Source organism: Mya arenaria, chromosome 17 (genome assembly GCF_026914265.1).
Source record: "Mya arenaria isolate MELC-2E11 chromosome 17, ASM2691426v1".
NCBI lineage: Eukaryota > Metazoa > Mollusca > Bivalvia > Myida > Myidae > Mya > Mya arenaria.
This window is the reverse complement of record NC_069138.1, coordinates 38,585,650-38,602,598: the sequence shown is the minus strand read 5'-3', so window position 1 is coordinate 38,602,598 and position 16,949 is coordinate 38,585,650. Positions and strand designations below refer to the sequence as shown.

General features: G+C 36.1%; 1 protein-coding gene across 1 annotated transcript; it reads left to right on the top strand.

Moving 5' to 3' along the window:
- The first annotated feature begins 10,939 nt into the window (after positions 1-10,939).
- Positions 10,940-13,704, top strand: LOC128223463 (heat shock 70 kDa protein 12B-like). The gene is made up of 4 exons (XM_052932742.1): positions 10,940-11,239; positions 11,713-11,931; positions 12,362-12,482; positions 12,617-13,704. The coding sequence occupies exons 1-4, from the start codon at positions 10,940-10,942 to the stop codon at positions 13,702-13,704; spliced, it is 1,728 nt and encodes a 575-aa protein (XP_052788702.1).
- Positions 13,705-16,949: the final 3,245 nt, after the last annotated feature.

Below are 16,949 nucleotides of genomic sequence, written 5' to 3'. Positions count from 1 at the left end.
CAATTCTATTTGACTGTTTATCCATATTAAACATTGAATCAATAATCATTTTAAAACACTCAGAGTGTTTTTAATATGAACATACAGGCAAATAGTGTTTGTGGAGCAAACATATAACACTTTAAAAATGCCCAAATTGCCAAAAGAATGTCATTGAATTTACTTATGAAAACAGGTTTGTCATGATGAAAACAATTACATAATAAAAATAATTGTATCCACTTTGCCACCTACGGGATGTTTTTGCCATTGCCCAAATTGAAAATGTAGGTACCGAAATATGGATTATAGCATAACATATCCGTTTTGGTCGGGTAAGAAGTTGTGTGAACCAGGTGAGCCCAAGCGTTAACGGTAGAACACTGGTTTTATTCTGCATATTCACGTGCCGTTAACGGCTGCTGTTTTTTTCATACGCACACCCGAGCGCAGTATTTTAACTATAATACCGAAAAAAATATTTCAACCATTCCTCTTTTTAATAGGTTTTACAAGATGAGACGCACTCCGACTGTTAAACAGTGTGCATGCTATGCTATGGTAACGACCTCATCAATATGTATTAACACTATGGTAATTTTAGATGCGTACGTTTGACGTCTTTCCCTTTAATAAGTTATATTGCATTACCCGACATGGTGAATGGAAAAAGACGTTAAAGGAAATTAAAGCAAACAACGATTGTGGAGGTCAACAGCTTTTCGTTCAATAAAGTTATTTGAGGGGCGCATTTGCGACACGGTTACATGCTTGCTTTGTATCCGCTCTGATGCAGCATGGATAACAAAACAGTCCGCTTACGTTAGCTCACTTGAGAGACTGGTACCGTTAAAGTGACACTCGTATTCAAAATAATTACATCCAAATGTATAACAAACATACCTTTCTGAGTGATAAACCTTTAACTACTTACTAAATAATGCATTTATGGAAAATATTATTAGCTGATAGCAAGTTTGAAACGTGTATTTAATAGCTGAAAACGCAATAATATTAAATGATTGGTGATTGCTCAAAGATATACTGTAATCTATTATCATCGTACAATGTTGAAATACCGTGCTTTTTACACCTTTCTTTCAAATTAAACTTGATATCCTCTATAAGAACCATCGTTTTCGACATTTATTTATCCTTTTTGTTATATTAAAACAATTGTATTAATTGTGGTAAATCGTAATTGGGAGTAAGAGTGCATCTTTTCTATCTGAACTCAGGGTAACTCATTATTAAAATAGATATGAAAGGAATATTTATGAAGACGACAACTATAAGTTACATTTCGTCTTTATATGTCATAAGCGACAGTGAAGGGAGACTTTAATATTATTATTGGAAAAAGATTACTTTTAATTTAGCTTTTGAACCAATCAAAGGTTGTATACAACGCGCGGCATTCACAGCGAAAAACGTTTCGCCCTAAACGCGAAGAGGCGTATCTTATTTTCTTTCACTTAGTTTTTACTTATTTTCAAAACGCACCAATATTCACAGATTTGTTTAATAAGTAAATCAATTACATAAGCAGAATTAAAAAAAAACAGCTGTCAAGTTTGACACACTGAAGTGAGCGTCTCTATCGTTTAAATACCCTTTATATTATATTTAATGGAATATGTTTGTTTTTATTCATTTCTTTATAGTCAAATAAAAACCAAAGGTTTCTAGGTTCAAACGAAAATAAAACAGTTCAAATCGTGTGGATGAAGGGATAAAACAAACATGTATTTTTTTTAAAAACAATCTGTGAAATACTATCAAAATAATATATGCGCATTATGTATTTAAACCGAGAGCTCATATCTGGCTGGATGAATTCGCCAAGTTAGGTGTTGATTTATATGTAAACGATTTATTGAACAGCATAATGATGATAATGATGATGATGATGATGACGATGATGATGATGATGATGGTGATGATGATGATGATGATGATGATGATGATGATGATGATGATGATGATGGTGATGGTGATGGTGGTGATGAACGATATGAGCGATGAACGATGAAAGATCATGATGATGAATATGATGAATATGATGAATATGATGAATATGATGATGAATATGATGATGATGATGATGATGATGATGATGATGATGATGATGATGATGATGATGATGATGATGATGATGAAAAATGACTTTTGATCCGCAGTTAACGTCAGTCAACCAACCGTTATGGCTGACAATGACTTACGAGTACGATTTGACGACAAGCAAAATAGGCTACCGTAATGACCTAAGCACCTTAAATGTAGTAGTATTTTGCTAGACACCATTTAAGACACCATTTTCATTAAAACTTATATTTGACGGGAGCAGTATTTTCACAGATTTAAAAATGACGATATACTGGCGACACCATATTACCTATTTCGTTTTTATTTTCTGAATATAGCTCACTAGTTATTGAATTGAAAAAAGATCTTAATCACAAGAAAGGTAGTAATTACGATAGAGATCATAAAGATGAAGACATCTTTTTTTTTCAAATCTATGCTATATAGTATATATAGGATCTGCCACGAGTCGTTATATAATGCACAATTTTATTTAACAAATTAAAAAATATGTTATTATTATATAAAGCGAGACTTTGGCGATCAAAATACTTTGATGAGGAGTGTCATATTCTTTTTAGCAAATGTTTATTTCCGGTTAAAAATATAAAAAAAACTACCAATAATCTTTCATAACATAAAAATTACATTTCGTCTTTGAACTTCCCTTTAAGTACAATAAAAACTATTACATGATTGTCTTTGTCTTAATAATTTATATCCTTCACATTCAAGAATAAAATATTGCCTTACAAAGTATCACCGATGTACATTGTCTTTCATTAAGAAGCAATGTTGTTTGCTTATTTCAACTCCCTGTTTCAAAACAATGTCAATGTGCTGGCACAGAGCTGACATCCGCAGCACTTAAATATATTGTGGCCACAACTTAGAAACTTGAGGCCACAACTAAGTAAAATGTGGCCACAACTTAGTAACTTGAGGCCACAACTTAGTAGATTGTGGCCACAACTTAGTAACTTCAGACCACGACATAGTAAATTGAGGCCACGACTTAGTAAATTGTGGCCACAACTAAGTAACCTGAGGCCACGACTTAATTAATTGTGACCACGACTTAGTAAGTTGTTACCACAACTTAGTAACTTGAGGCCACGACTTAGTAACTTGAGGCCACGACTTAGTAACTTGAGGCCACGGCTTAGTAACTTGAGGCCACGACTTAGTAAATTGTGACCACAGATTAGTAAGTTAAGGCCACAACCTAGTAGCTGGAGGCCACGACTTAGTAAATTGTGGCCACATCTTATTAACTTGTGGCCACGACTTAGTTCAGCCTATCAAAACAGCCGTTTAATCTTTGCCGCTTTATAGTTATAACACAGTAAACACCCCTGAAACTAAAACGCTATTTGTACCCAGCAAAAGTGAACTGTACTAGTAATTCAATCATCCATGTCCATAACTATGACTCACCAGCATGAGAGCGTTTCATCCTCTTTCTTCTTCCTATTGCTTCCATCAGGACTAAATAAGGCCTGTTTATGCAGGCGAACTATACGGGGTATCCATAGTACCGTACTTTTACCGGTAAAAGCCATAAAGAGTCGAAGATGACAACTGTTTTGATTGGCTAAATTAAGCTGTGGCCACAAGTTACTATGGTGAGGTCACGATTAAGAAGTTGTGGCCACCAGTTATTATGTTATTGCCTTAAGATACTAAGTTGTGGCCTCAAGTTACTAACTTGTGGCCACAATTGACTAAGTTGTGTGGTATATATTTCCATGTACAGATTCTTTATTACTCTCAGCATTGTAAATCATACCATTTTAAAATGTCATTTCCCTATTTTTTTCATAAATAAAAGTTATTTTGTAATTGTGATCTTACACTAAGTATATTTTTTTTTTAAAAACTCAGATAAATAATTTCTTACACTGTTACATTAGAACCAAAACACATCACTACCATAACATTATAAAACACGATTAACACATGAACACAACTGGATATACAAATTTATCAAACAAATCTAGTCTATGAGTAACAAAAGTAAATATAGATTTAAGAATGTAAGAGTTGTATATGACTTTCAACGTCTGTCCATACATATTTTTAAAAACAGTATTAAACGACCCAACTGTGGTGAATACTTTTCCTTAATAGGAATATAAATTTACAATATCAATATGTTATAGTTTTAAGAAAGCATAACAAAACAAAAGATCTATAACATCTTTTTTGGAAGGTAATATTTTTTATTTACTAACATTAACATTCCGGCTACACCTTTCTCCTTTCACGCTATTATTATAACATATTGAATCCATTATTAAACAATCTTACTGTTTCAGAGAATATACAAATGTCACCTGCATATTAAATCAGGTACATCTTGGAATACTAAGAGCAGTGCCATGGCCGTTCGTGATCAAAGTTTTTTTCCAAATCATTTATGATCATGGGAAATAGAAACAATCTAAAGCGTTCACCTTGTCTTACACAATATAACAAACCTAAAGTAATAGAGTCGTCTTGGTGTACGACAATTTACCATTATTATGATTATTACTTTGAATCTTTATTTAATTTACATAAACATATTCTAACATATTCATATAATTTAATTCTCAAACCAAGGGTAAATAAGATCAAACAATATTGTCTATGAATGTAACCAAACAACAACACTTGAAACTACTGCCAGACGCGGAGATGCCTAAACTTAAACCATCACCCTGTTTGAAGATAGAAGGATGAAGGCCAAACAAACACCAAACAAGTGGCACTGAACGCTACAAGAAAACAAACATCAACAGACAACACACACATTATGCTTCAAAAACAGATTTTAGCAAACAGGAGACACAAGAGCGCCATAAGAATACAGACATTATCAAACAAGACCCACAAAATGCTTCAAAAAACAGATTCCATCAAACAAAAGACACAGAACGCAGCAAGAAAACATACAACACCAAACAAAAGACACATAACGCCATCAACATTTAGCGGTTGGTAAATGTTAGGGTAACCGCAATGGCCCAAGTGCTTTTATATATTTTATAAAAAAAAACGACCAATAATTTTTGAAAGACCTAATTCCTCTTTCCACGACCCGTTTCCTTAGGTCTGCCTTTCGGAATTCAATTCAACACAGCAGTCGACTCCCGACCCGATTCCTTTAGTCTCGCTTTCACCATGAGTTCAGTCTGTCCAAACATAAACGTTATTTAAATGGTGCCATAGTCGATCGTGTGGTTTAGTTCAATCGTCTCTAAAAGCTCGCAGCCTAGGTCATTTACATAGACGGGAGATCTTTCAGTTGATCTGAAGATACGAACGCTAGTGGTAACCGTTCCTCTCTGAGGAAACTTATAAACGAACACTTTATCGTACCTCATTTCGTCATTGATGCAAACATTTTAAATCAATCTCTAGCTCGCCAATCGTTGTATTGTAACTTGAAGAACATAGTATTCTCTGTATGTCTTGTACTGTCAAACGGCTTATCGACACATACACCATACGTGTATAAAATATCTTAGATCTGACAACAGACGTTAAATGTCCAAACGGATCCTTTCAAAACAGCGAGGGCAGCCTTATCTGGTAAAATGCAGCACGCTCCTTGTATTTCTGTCTGGACTCGTTTTTTCACGTATATCCACCAACCGACACAATTGCGTTAACGTTTCCCATTGCGGGATCTGATAATAACATCTGAATGTCAAACCATTTTGATATTCAATGCGTTCTTGCAGAGGTTGTCCGCACGTTTTATCATTAAATTCCCGGAGAAAGAAGACTGGAAATCTTGTAACATTTGCATTTCATTTCCCGGAGAAATTTCTTTTCTTTACTACGAGCGATATCAAAATAATTATCCATTTCGGTTTTCTTTAATTCTGTGAGAGCTTGTTCCCCAAATATATCCCGGAGGAAAGCAAAAAAGTTTTCATCCACGTACATTGCTCCCCAGGGTCCACCACTGGCTCTGTAAATTTCCATCAATGATCCATCTTCTAAGCGTTCATGTATCATTCTTGTCAGTATTAATATAACAATAAACATGAAACAACCGTATATATAACTTAACATTACCTCCGAGGTCGACGACCATGTTTCGGGTTCCGGAGCCCGCCAGATGTTTAGATGTCTGACACCAGATAGAGGCAAACTAGGCTCTAGGGCCAGCTGTAAACGTTCGCTTACAATTGCAGCCTGGTTGTTAAAATCAGTTGTAAGTCGAGTCAAAGCTAAAATGCATTAAGACGAACACACATAAGGTTTATTCAAGGTAGTATATTCCTACTAAACACATTTAAAAGTCATTTTTTCCAGGTTGGGATATATGTGTTTGCGTCAATCTGGCGAAAATTTGGCGGCGCAACTTTGAATGCATCGCAATGCATTAGAACAGAAGAAAGGTGGATTGGCTATCTTTATTTTAAAATGGTGCATTTTTGTGTATTCTGTCTATATATTGGTCCGATATGGGTATTCAAAAAGCAACTCGAATAATTTAAGAGATGGGGTTGCCTCTCCTCTGCTGCTATATCCGCTAGTAAGTGTATTATTATAATTATTGATTTACATTGCGTGGATACAGTCCCAAATTGAATATGTCATGAAAGCGATATTTTAAGAAATTGTCTTTGTACCTACCTCTATTGCCGCTTTCCTCATAAACTGCTTTGCAGCATCGTCCCATATCGCTGACACTGTTATCACGTATTTTTCATCAATGACACATTTTTGAAAGTTTATAACGCTTGTTACTTCTTTTTAAGGTAAAATATGGCCATGGCAAAAATGCGCATTGCTGGTGCGGCGTTCCACTTGACATCTTCAATAGTTGATTTAGATGATAAAATATGAATTAAAGTATTATTTACTTCAGTTTTAATGTTACATGTGAAGAAAGAATACCACCCAGAACGTTTGTAAATTAAGGAGTGAATTGCGGGGTTGATGTCATTATCGGGGTATGAACGCAATTGGGTTGGTCAATGTGTGTGGAGTCCAAAGGACTCCACGCGTACTTTGACCAACCCAATTGCGTTCATATCCCCGATAATGACATCAACCCCGCAATTCATTCCTTATATTTACACCAATAGTTCATTATTTCATCCAAGAAATGTTAAAAAAATACTTCATTTCATTTAAGAAAACCTTTCAGTAACCCTTTCTTACCCATTCGGTAAATAGAACGACCCGACTATAACCTGAAACATTTTTTTTTCAAATGACGTCACAATAACGCGGGAAAAGATCAACCACTTGAAATCACTTGAAATCGTAAAATTGAAACACTACTGGTACCAATATATTTAAAATATAATAAACTAACACTTTTAAAAATGTTGAGCTATATTTACGGGACATGCAGACACAATACAACCAATAACAAGATCAATAGCTTTCATGTATATTGTTATGCAATGAATTACGATCCGAACATATCCGAAGATGTTGCGTTCATCGATTGATGAACGCAATTTCCGAAAGGCAGTTCATTTAAGGAATGGAAGTTGAGGTGTAAATATAAATGCATAAACGCCATATTCAAGGAAATAAAGCCGCGTTTTAAATAATAAAGGCACCAGCCATAAAATGTCGAAGAAGCAATGACATTTGGCAGTTTTGAGCTTGATGCTGTTTTATACTATTTTTTTTTATTTTGTTCAACGCAATTGGCTGCAGATTGATTTCAATGATATATAGATGTAAATTTATAAAATGTCTTCCCATGTAACACTGTGGGCTTTTGAGAAACTGCTGTGGACCTAGTGTATCATTATATGAAAACCATTGTCAACAATCAAATATCGCTGATTGCAAAACGGCGGCTTTATAGTATGACCAAATTCTGTTTGGAGTCCAGCAGCCAATTGGATAGGTTATCCATAAGGTGTCTTTTGGCTAGTTTGCACATTCAAGCAACTTGGTTATTGAACAGTAATCTTTGACCAAACAATCACCAGTTTGGCTGACTTTAACCGAAGCCACGAAATATTTTGTTCTACACAATTGGCTGTAGATTGACTTGAATGTTATAGAGAATTTTGTTTAAGAATATTTTATGAACATAATATAATAGAACAAACGTCATTCAATTCGACAAAGTAGTATGAAAACTATGTTACAAATGAACAGTTTTTACATAATACATTTAACAGGAAACCTTCGGCAAACAAAAATTAATACCTTGGACAATATTCGGTCTTTCCCGATGCCAAGAACAAAATCATTTCCAAAAACGTTTTTCGCAGAAAGCTGTGTTCAAATATAAGAAAAATGGGACTTTTTAGTAATCCGTATATCAATCAGTTCCTCTTAAATCGAGCAGGTCTACAAGACTAACCTAAGACTGCAATTATCTTAACGTATTGGATAGTTCCTTCCTAAAATAGCACTGTAATTTATGGCGTTATTGATTTCTAAGGGACTTTAATGAAGTTGTAATTAAATTGTAAGATAGTTTAGCAGAAATATAGAACAAATAAATTGATATCTACCTTATATCAAATATTAAAGTAAGTTCCGAATGAGTGTAACATAAGCATCAGATAATGTATATCAAATGGTAGGACAGGTCTTGCAAACGCGCCAGAATACTAAGATTAGCACGACCAGTATTATGCATTCGCAGTGAACATTTCTAGGCCATTGTGTGTGTAAAACATTGAGATGCTGTGTCACAACATTGTATTATTGGTTTTCCTGTTGTATTTACGTTATCAGATAAATTCATAAACGTGCCCGGGCACATCAATATTACGTTTATTATGAAATATTTGAGTTGCATTGAAACATTATCATTCAAACTGAAGTCAACTTTTGGCTAAATATTTGATGAATAAATATTTCGCACCTACTATGGTGTCTTAAAGACAGATGACAGTGTTAGGTATCTTCCATATTAAAAGTGTAGCTTTTTATATACCACAAATTTTAGATTTTAAAACTGAGAAAACGAAAGGGCTATGGTAATAATGATTAAAATTGAAAGATTGTTCAAAAGCGGTAAGCTGTTTGATATGTAGTCTGCAATGTTCGATATGAAAATAAAACGCAACTACGAATACCGTCATGCGACGAAACAAGTTTTTTTAACGTGGGTTATCAGGAATACTTGTGTCTAAATGTAAATATGAACCATAATCTTTGACTTGTTTGTAAGAACTCCAAATGCAACCCCAACGGGTTTTGCATACTGCTCTTCTAGGATACTTATATACCATATCGCGCAGTGCCGTATATATCAATCAAAAAAGAAACGATACCTAAAAAAAATAATGTTTAACAACCATTTAAATAACATTTTATAACAATAGTAGAAATTTATCAATACTTGCAGATTATTTTATTTGCTGCTGGAACAACGATCATGCGAAAACTCGGTTTACAAGTAACCAGTATCTGGTATGTCCACCATGTGTGCCTCTAACTGCAATACAGCGACGTGGAATTGAGAGAATCAGCGTCTTAATCGTCTCCTGTGGTATTCCTGCCCACTCTGCGTGCACATAACGTATAAGCTCAGTAGCGTTTTGAGGATTACGCCGCCGAGCACGGCGTTTAAAGACGCCCCATAAATGCTCGATTGGAGACAGGTCAGGTGAGAATGCAGGCCATGGAAGAACTTGTGTATTTCTCTCCTGAATGTAGCTGGTTGAAACTCGAGCGGTGTTACACCTAGCGTTGTCCTGTTGGAACGTAGTGACGCTCGGATTATCGTTGATGAATGGTGCAGCAACTGGCTCGAATATATCATTTCGATATCGCTGTCCTGTTAGCCTACCTGAAACTTCCACTAAACGGGTTCGAGAATTAACGGATATTCAATCCCGCACCATAAAGATAGGTACCGCACATCGATCTCTCTATCGTACACATTCGTCCGAAAAACGTTTTTTGCGTCGTCTATTGCAACGTATGCGGCCATAAGCGTGATCCAAGCAAAACCGTTATTCGTCGCTAAATAACACGGTGTTCCACTGTTGTTGAGTCCATCGTTGCTGTTGGTGTAACCAATCCCGACGTTTACGTCGACATTCGGCTGTAAGGCATGGACCGTTTAGTGGGCGTCTAACCCTAAGTACATGTTCGGCAAGCCTATGTGTCACTGTTTGATCACATGTCCTGGCATTGGTACGTCTAGGTGTTATAGCTGCGGTGGTCGTTGCCGGCAAAAATCTGTTACGTAGGCGTGACGTCCTTATAAAGCGGTCTTGCTCAAGCGACGTTCCTCGCGGACTACCAGATCTATGGTAATCATAAACTGTGCCAAGTGTTTGATAACGACCCGCCAGGCGAGATATTGTCACACGCGACACACCAATATTTACATCGACGTCACCATGACGTACACCTGCCTGTAGCTTACCAATAGCCCGATTTGTTCACCAGAAGACAAACGTGGCATACCTTTTACGAAAGCAACCGGATAATTAATTCGTTTTTCCTCGTGCCCCGTACAGCACGTGAAAACCTTAAGCTAGGTCGTCTACTTAAATAGATCGAAAGGAGTCTCACTATACCACGGTGATAAACGCCGTGACTAATTTAAGAATATTTTGCTCTTTAAAGCATGTATCTAAACTTTTTAACTACAACTTTGAGTAAGATATTTAAGTCTCAACATATCTGCAGGCGGTATTTCTTGTTTCGTCTGCGTATGCAGCAACACGTGTTATCTATTATCCTATAATACAATGAATAACTACTAACAATATTATCTTTCGATGTACACATTATATACTAGTAGATAAGGTGAACAAAATAAAATAGGTTAGGAAAGTTATCATTTTAAAGATACATTGACTATGCAAACTTCTAACGTTTGATCAGAAAGGATTTAAGTTAATGAAGCCGCGTAAATAAAGGAAGCGCATATACGAAAATGGCAGTGAAAAATGACAATTTTCGGGTTGTTGCAGCAATCGATTTCGGAACAACTTACAGTGGATATGCTTTTTCCTTTCGTGAAGATCCCCTCCAAATAATAACCAAGAATTGGAGCTCCAGCATCTCGGGACATATATCTTTAAAAACGCCGACATGCATTTTGCTTAATCCGGAGGGAGAATTCGATTCATTTGGTTATGAAGCAGAAAGAAAGTATGCTTCCCTTGCCAAGGATGGCGAGCACAACGCTTGGGCATTGTTCCGAAGATTTAAGATGATTTTACACAATGAAAAGGTATGTAGGGTAAACGTGAATGTCACAGGTTCATCGAGTATTCATGTATATGGTTCTGGACTATGCCTTGATAAGTTTTGAACACTGAATGCCACTGACGGATGCAAGACTAGGCGTTAATGTCATAACTGTCAACATTCAGAGTTGGCAGATGTTCAACATTGGTCTACCCATGTAACACTGTGGGCTTGAGATAAACTGATGTGGATCAATTTTATCTCTATTTGAAAACCATTGTCAACAATCAAATATCGCTGATTGCAAATAAGCGGTTAAAGTATTTTAATATTAAATTCCAGTAAGGTCAAAGGTGCAATATTTCATTGCTTCCTCGACACTTTTTGGTTGGCGCCTATGTCATCTAAATACACGGCTTTATTGACTTGAATAGACCTTTTATGCATTTTTTATAATACGATGTGTTCTTTCTTATAATGTAACCTTACAGCTGATGTAAATATACTTTAATTCAGACTTTATCACCTGATTCAACTATTCAAGATATCAACGGGAACTCCGCGCTAGCAATGCGAATATTTGTCATGGCTATACGTTACCTAAAAAACGAAGTTACGAGCGTAATAGACTTCGAAAAATGTGGCATTGATGAAAACGACATCAAATACATGATTACAGTGCCAGCGATATGGGACAATGCCGCAAAGCAGTTTATGAGGGAAGCAGCAAAAGAGGTACGTAAAAGGTCAATTTATTAAAATATCGCTTTCATGACATATTCAATTTGGGCCTGTATCCACGCAATGTAAATCAACAATTATGATAATACACTTACTAGCGGATATAGCAGCAGAGGAGGGGCAACCCGAATCTTGAAGTCTACGAGTTGCCTTTTGAATACCATATCGCACCAGTAAATGAACAGAATACACCATTTAAAAAATACAAATAGCCAATCCGCCTTTCTTCTATTCTGATGCATCGCGGTGCTTTTAAAGTTGCACCCCCGAAAGTTCCCAAGTTTTAAGTCGTATATACCCTCTGGACGAAATAATTTTTATGTTTTAAGTGGGATACCTTGAATAAATCTTATTTGCGTTCGTCTTAATGCATTCTTGCTTTGACTCGAGTTGCAATTGATTTTCTGTATTTTTTCACAACCAGGCTGGAATAGCAAGCGATCGTGTACAGCTGGCCCTAGAGCCGGAGGTTGCCTCTATCTGGTGTCAGACATCTAAAACTCCGCCAGGCTCCGGAACCCGAAACATGGTCGTCGACCTTGGGGGTAATGTTAAGAAATATACACGTTTGAATAAGGTTTATTGTTACACAGTGATTGACAAGGAATATATATTAATACTGACAAGAATGAACACTTCATGTGGCTAGCTTGTTATTAAAAGCTAACTTTTCTTTCAGGAGGTACAGCAGATATATCGATACATGAACGCTTAGAAGATGGATCATTGAAGGAAATTCACAGAGCCAGTGGTGGACCCTGGGGAGGAATGAACGTAGATGAAAACTTTTTTGCTTTCCTCCGGGATATATTTGGGGAACAAGCTCTCACAGAATTAAAGAAAACCGAAATGGAGAGTTATTTTGATATCGTAAGATCACTCGAACTAAAGAAAAGAAGCTTCTCCGGGGAATCAAACGTAAAATGGGTAATAGAAGTTCCAGTCCTTCTCCGGGAATTCTGCGAGGAAACTTGCGGACAAACTCTGCAAAAACGCATTGAATATCTTGGGTACAAACGAGAGATAATGGTTAAACCATCAAAACTGTATTTGAATGCACGAATTGTAAGACAATGGTTTGACGGTCCAGTAACGAAACTGATAAACCACATTCAGATGTTATTATCAGATCCCGCAATGGGGAACGTAAACACAATTGTGTTGGTTGGCGGATTTTCTGAGAGCATATACGTGCAAAAACGAGTCAAGGAAGAAATACAAGGAGTGTGCTGCATTGTCCCAGATGATGGTGGCCTCGCTGTTTTGAAAGGAGCCGTGAAGTTTGGGCATTTTCCGTTTGCTGTCAGTTTTAGGGTTCTTCGGTACACGTATGGTTTAGGTGTCGATAAGCCCTTTGACAGTACAGTACATACAGAGGAGTCAAAATTCTTCAAGTCACAATATAACGACTGGGTAGCCATTGATTGTTTCAAAGTGATTGCGTCTATTGATGACGAGGTGAGGTACGATAAGGAGGTTGAATTCAATCTAGCTCAGGGAGGAACACAATCCACAAGCGTTCACATCTTTCGATCTACCAAAAAGTCTCCCGTCTATGTAACAGATCCAGGTTGTGAGCTTTTAGGGACGATTGAACTTAACCACACAATCGAAGATGACACGATACAAATAATTTGTATGTTTGGACAGACTGAACTCAAGGTGAAAACGAGACTGAAAAAATCGGGTCGGGAGTCTACTGTTGTGTTGGACTGTTTGAAAAAAGAGAAACTAAAGGAAACGGGTCGTGGGAAGCATTCTAAATAGGATTGTGGAATACGAAATAGCTTAAAAGCACAGACCGATGTCAAGTAAATATTATTATCTCATGTGATCCAGGTCATAGATTGCACATAAAGTTTGAATTTGCTGATAATTAGTTTAAACATTTGCTATCCCAGTCATCTCTTCTCCTTTATATAATCGTTTGTATCTTTGCATAGTCATCATCACTACACATACATGTATCACCTTTATCATCCCTGCAATGTTTGTCGTATTGTACATGATATTCAATATATATATATATACATATATATATATATATATATAGTTTACATTTTACATTCAAAATGAATTTACTATAATTGACCTTCCGACAGGATTTGATTCACCGGTCCTTGAAAGCCGTGAAGTTATACGCCAGTTTGTCCGTCAAACTGACCAGCGTCCGTCATATACATGCGTTGTTATATCCTCGCCTTACTAAGTAATTATGGTAAAATGTGTTGTTATGGCACTTATAATTCGGAAACAAGGCATCAAGACCGACTTTCTTATGGTATAGAATTGATTCCGTTTCCGAAACCAGTGAGTAATTTAGAAAAATGCAAGCGCTGAATCAGACTCTGTGGAAGACCTCACCAACAGCTAAACTTGGAAATTTTGGAAGATCGTTCAAAGGCGAAACATCTCAACGTCAGTACAAAAGTAGGTTTCTGAACTAATATCGCAAATAAATGCTTATAAGGGGGACATATCAATACTTAATGAATTTATATATTACAAAAGGTGTCCGTCTTCAATCGGTGACCTAAATTTGTGTACTATTTTTAAACTATAAACATTGTACATTTATGGCTTCGCTTGTGAAGTCAAATTAATAACTTATGACCTTTTAGTATCAGGTTCAGAATGGACGCGATCGATTTCATTCAAGATAGAGGATTTTTGGTTGATATCGTTATATCTGCTTATAAACGAATTTTGTCCGAGACATCGCATGCTTCCGAATCTCATTTACTCTTATGGTTACTATGTAAAAAACGGTTACTGTAAATGTCATTTCAACGCATTTTCACAGATGTCTTATTTTCATATCATCACTTTTTCGACTGGAAGCCCAATCAAGAAAACCCTGACCCTCAAGCAGCTTTTGCTGCTGTATTTGTGACCAGCTCATACCAGCTAGATTCCTCCAAAAATCAGATCAATATCTGAGCCACCAAAGACAAAATCAAGAACACAATGGTCTGAATCGTAAAGATATTATTTGCTGTATAAATTAATTTATTTCGCTGTACATTAAAATTAATTTTTAAATTCATTAGATCTTGATTCTGCCAAACATGTGCTGTAATAGAGACTTAGACTCATATCATGAATAAGAACAAGTCAAACATGTATATGATTTCAATGTTATTCTTATAATCGGTAACATTTACACTAATCAACAATCTTTAATGATAGTTCACCCCATGTTTAGCTTCTGCATCATATGCACATACCGATTATCAGTATTCTTAAAGTTGCACTATCACAGACTTTTGTTTTGACACATTTTTGTCTCAGAATTGGCTGACTTTGAAATTCTTTAAATTGAATCCTATTGTATTAATCACAAAACGACCTCTTTGAGCCAAAATATGATGAATGAAATCGGATATTTTGTAAGTTGTCAAAACGATCCATCTGTGAAAGTGCAGCTTAAACAGTGAACAATAACTTTTGCTTATGCTATAAATTTTAATATATACTTGTCATTGCAATAAAGAGATGTACACGTACACTATCATACATAAGCAAACAAAGTAATTAAAGTTTAAGTATTTTTTGCAAAACAACAATGTATTTAATAAATCTAATAATAAACATGAAGCAACTGGTGTTATACTTCAGAACTGAAGCTAACTCCATGGAGGTAAATCCTTCCACGAATCCAAAAACACAACATGCTGAGCAACTTCAAGGACTCTCTTCAAAGGACCATACTTTCCTGAAAAGATGCCACTATTAAAATCAGTTACATGTATTGTTAAATCGGGGGCACTTTCCTACCATATTTACTTTAACATACAGAGCGTGTGAACATGTTCCACAAGTTCTGTAAGAACAAGAATCAAAGAATCTATAGCTGGCATATATGGAACTGTCATTTAGTGTCACTGCCGGGTTCCCAATTCATGATTTACTCATATTGTGTGTTGATTTGTCTCTGTTTCAACCATCCTGTAAGGATTACCGGTTTTATTTAAAGTTGAACTTACTCTTGTTTGAATTTTAGTATGCGTCAGACACACGCGTTTCCTTCGTATCGATGTCAATGTTGACAATATGGCGGCTATCCGATTTTCTCTGACTTGGATAGATTTCACTTCGTAAATGTTAGATATCGTCGTCCTCTAGAGATATATCGAGCTTTCCGATGCAGCAACCAGTTACAAATTCCATTGCCTACTGTTTTTTCTCGCAATTAAATGTCACATTTATGATCATTTGGCCCAAAACTGTCGGAAATATCGAAAAGCGAAACGACGCGAGACGCCATTGCTTCCTTGTTTGTTTGACGGGCATTGACAGAATTCGCTCCATTGATTTCAGAAGGCGTGGTTTCATAGCCGGTGTCGTAAAGTCAATTAAATGAGCAAACTCTTCTTAAAGGTGTTCGTTGCAGTAACATATAGAAAGATCAAACGCGAGGGAGAATGGAGCAATGCAATGGAACAAATGCGTAAGCCCTGAAAGTCGAATCATTTCTTGTCTGTCTGTTTGTGAATTGTACTCTTTGAATTTGGCAATATCAACAAACCTTTTTCGTTTTTACGCAGTTATCATTTACAAAAGTTTACCGATTGAAAGCTTTTATAATTGCACATTCCTTGCTCACCATGTTTTTTTGGAAAATAATTATTGATATTGTTTGAAATGCATTTTCTTAAAATTGAGAGTACCAGCTCGATTCTCAATCAAGTCAAATATTTGAAAACAAATATTTTAAATCAGCCTCCGCCCTTGTTTCTTTTGCTACTATCAACCAAAATATATAATAAACAGTTAACAATGAATACACATTCATCCAGTCATTTGCATGTAAATCGATCCAATAACGTGTATAAAGGTCTCCCCACGCCCTATAATGACTGCATTATGCCTTGACCCTTCATTAGACAACAGCTACGGCCAATCATAGGCCTGCAAAAGTGTTAAATCTGACACACAACTGTTTTTCTGTCGGATATTTCAACTGGTAAATCTCGTGCACATCGGACACGTACTTATGTTACAAGGACATT

Bases quoted from the DNA above. Each gene is read 5' to 3' on its own strand.
- LOC128223463 (XM_052932742.1), top strand. From the start codon at position 10,940: ATGGCAGTGAAAAATGACAATTTTCGGGTTGTTGCAGCAATCGATTTC. The intron at 11,932-12,361 runs GTACGTAAAAGG...TTTCACAACCAG, and splicing joins TGAGGGAAGCAGCAAAAGAG to GCTGGAATAGCAAGCGATCG. The intron at 12,483-12,616 runs GTAATGTTAAGA...CTTTTCTTTCAG, and splicing joins CATGGTCGTCGACCTTGGGG to GAGGTACAGCAGATATATCG.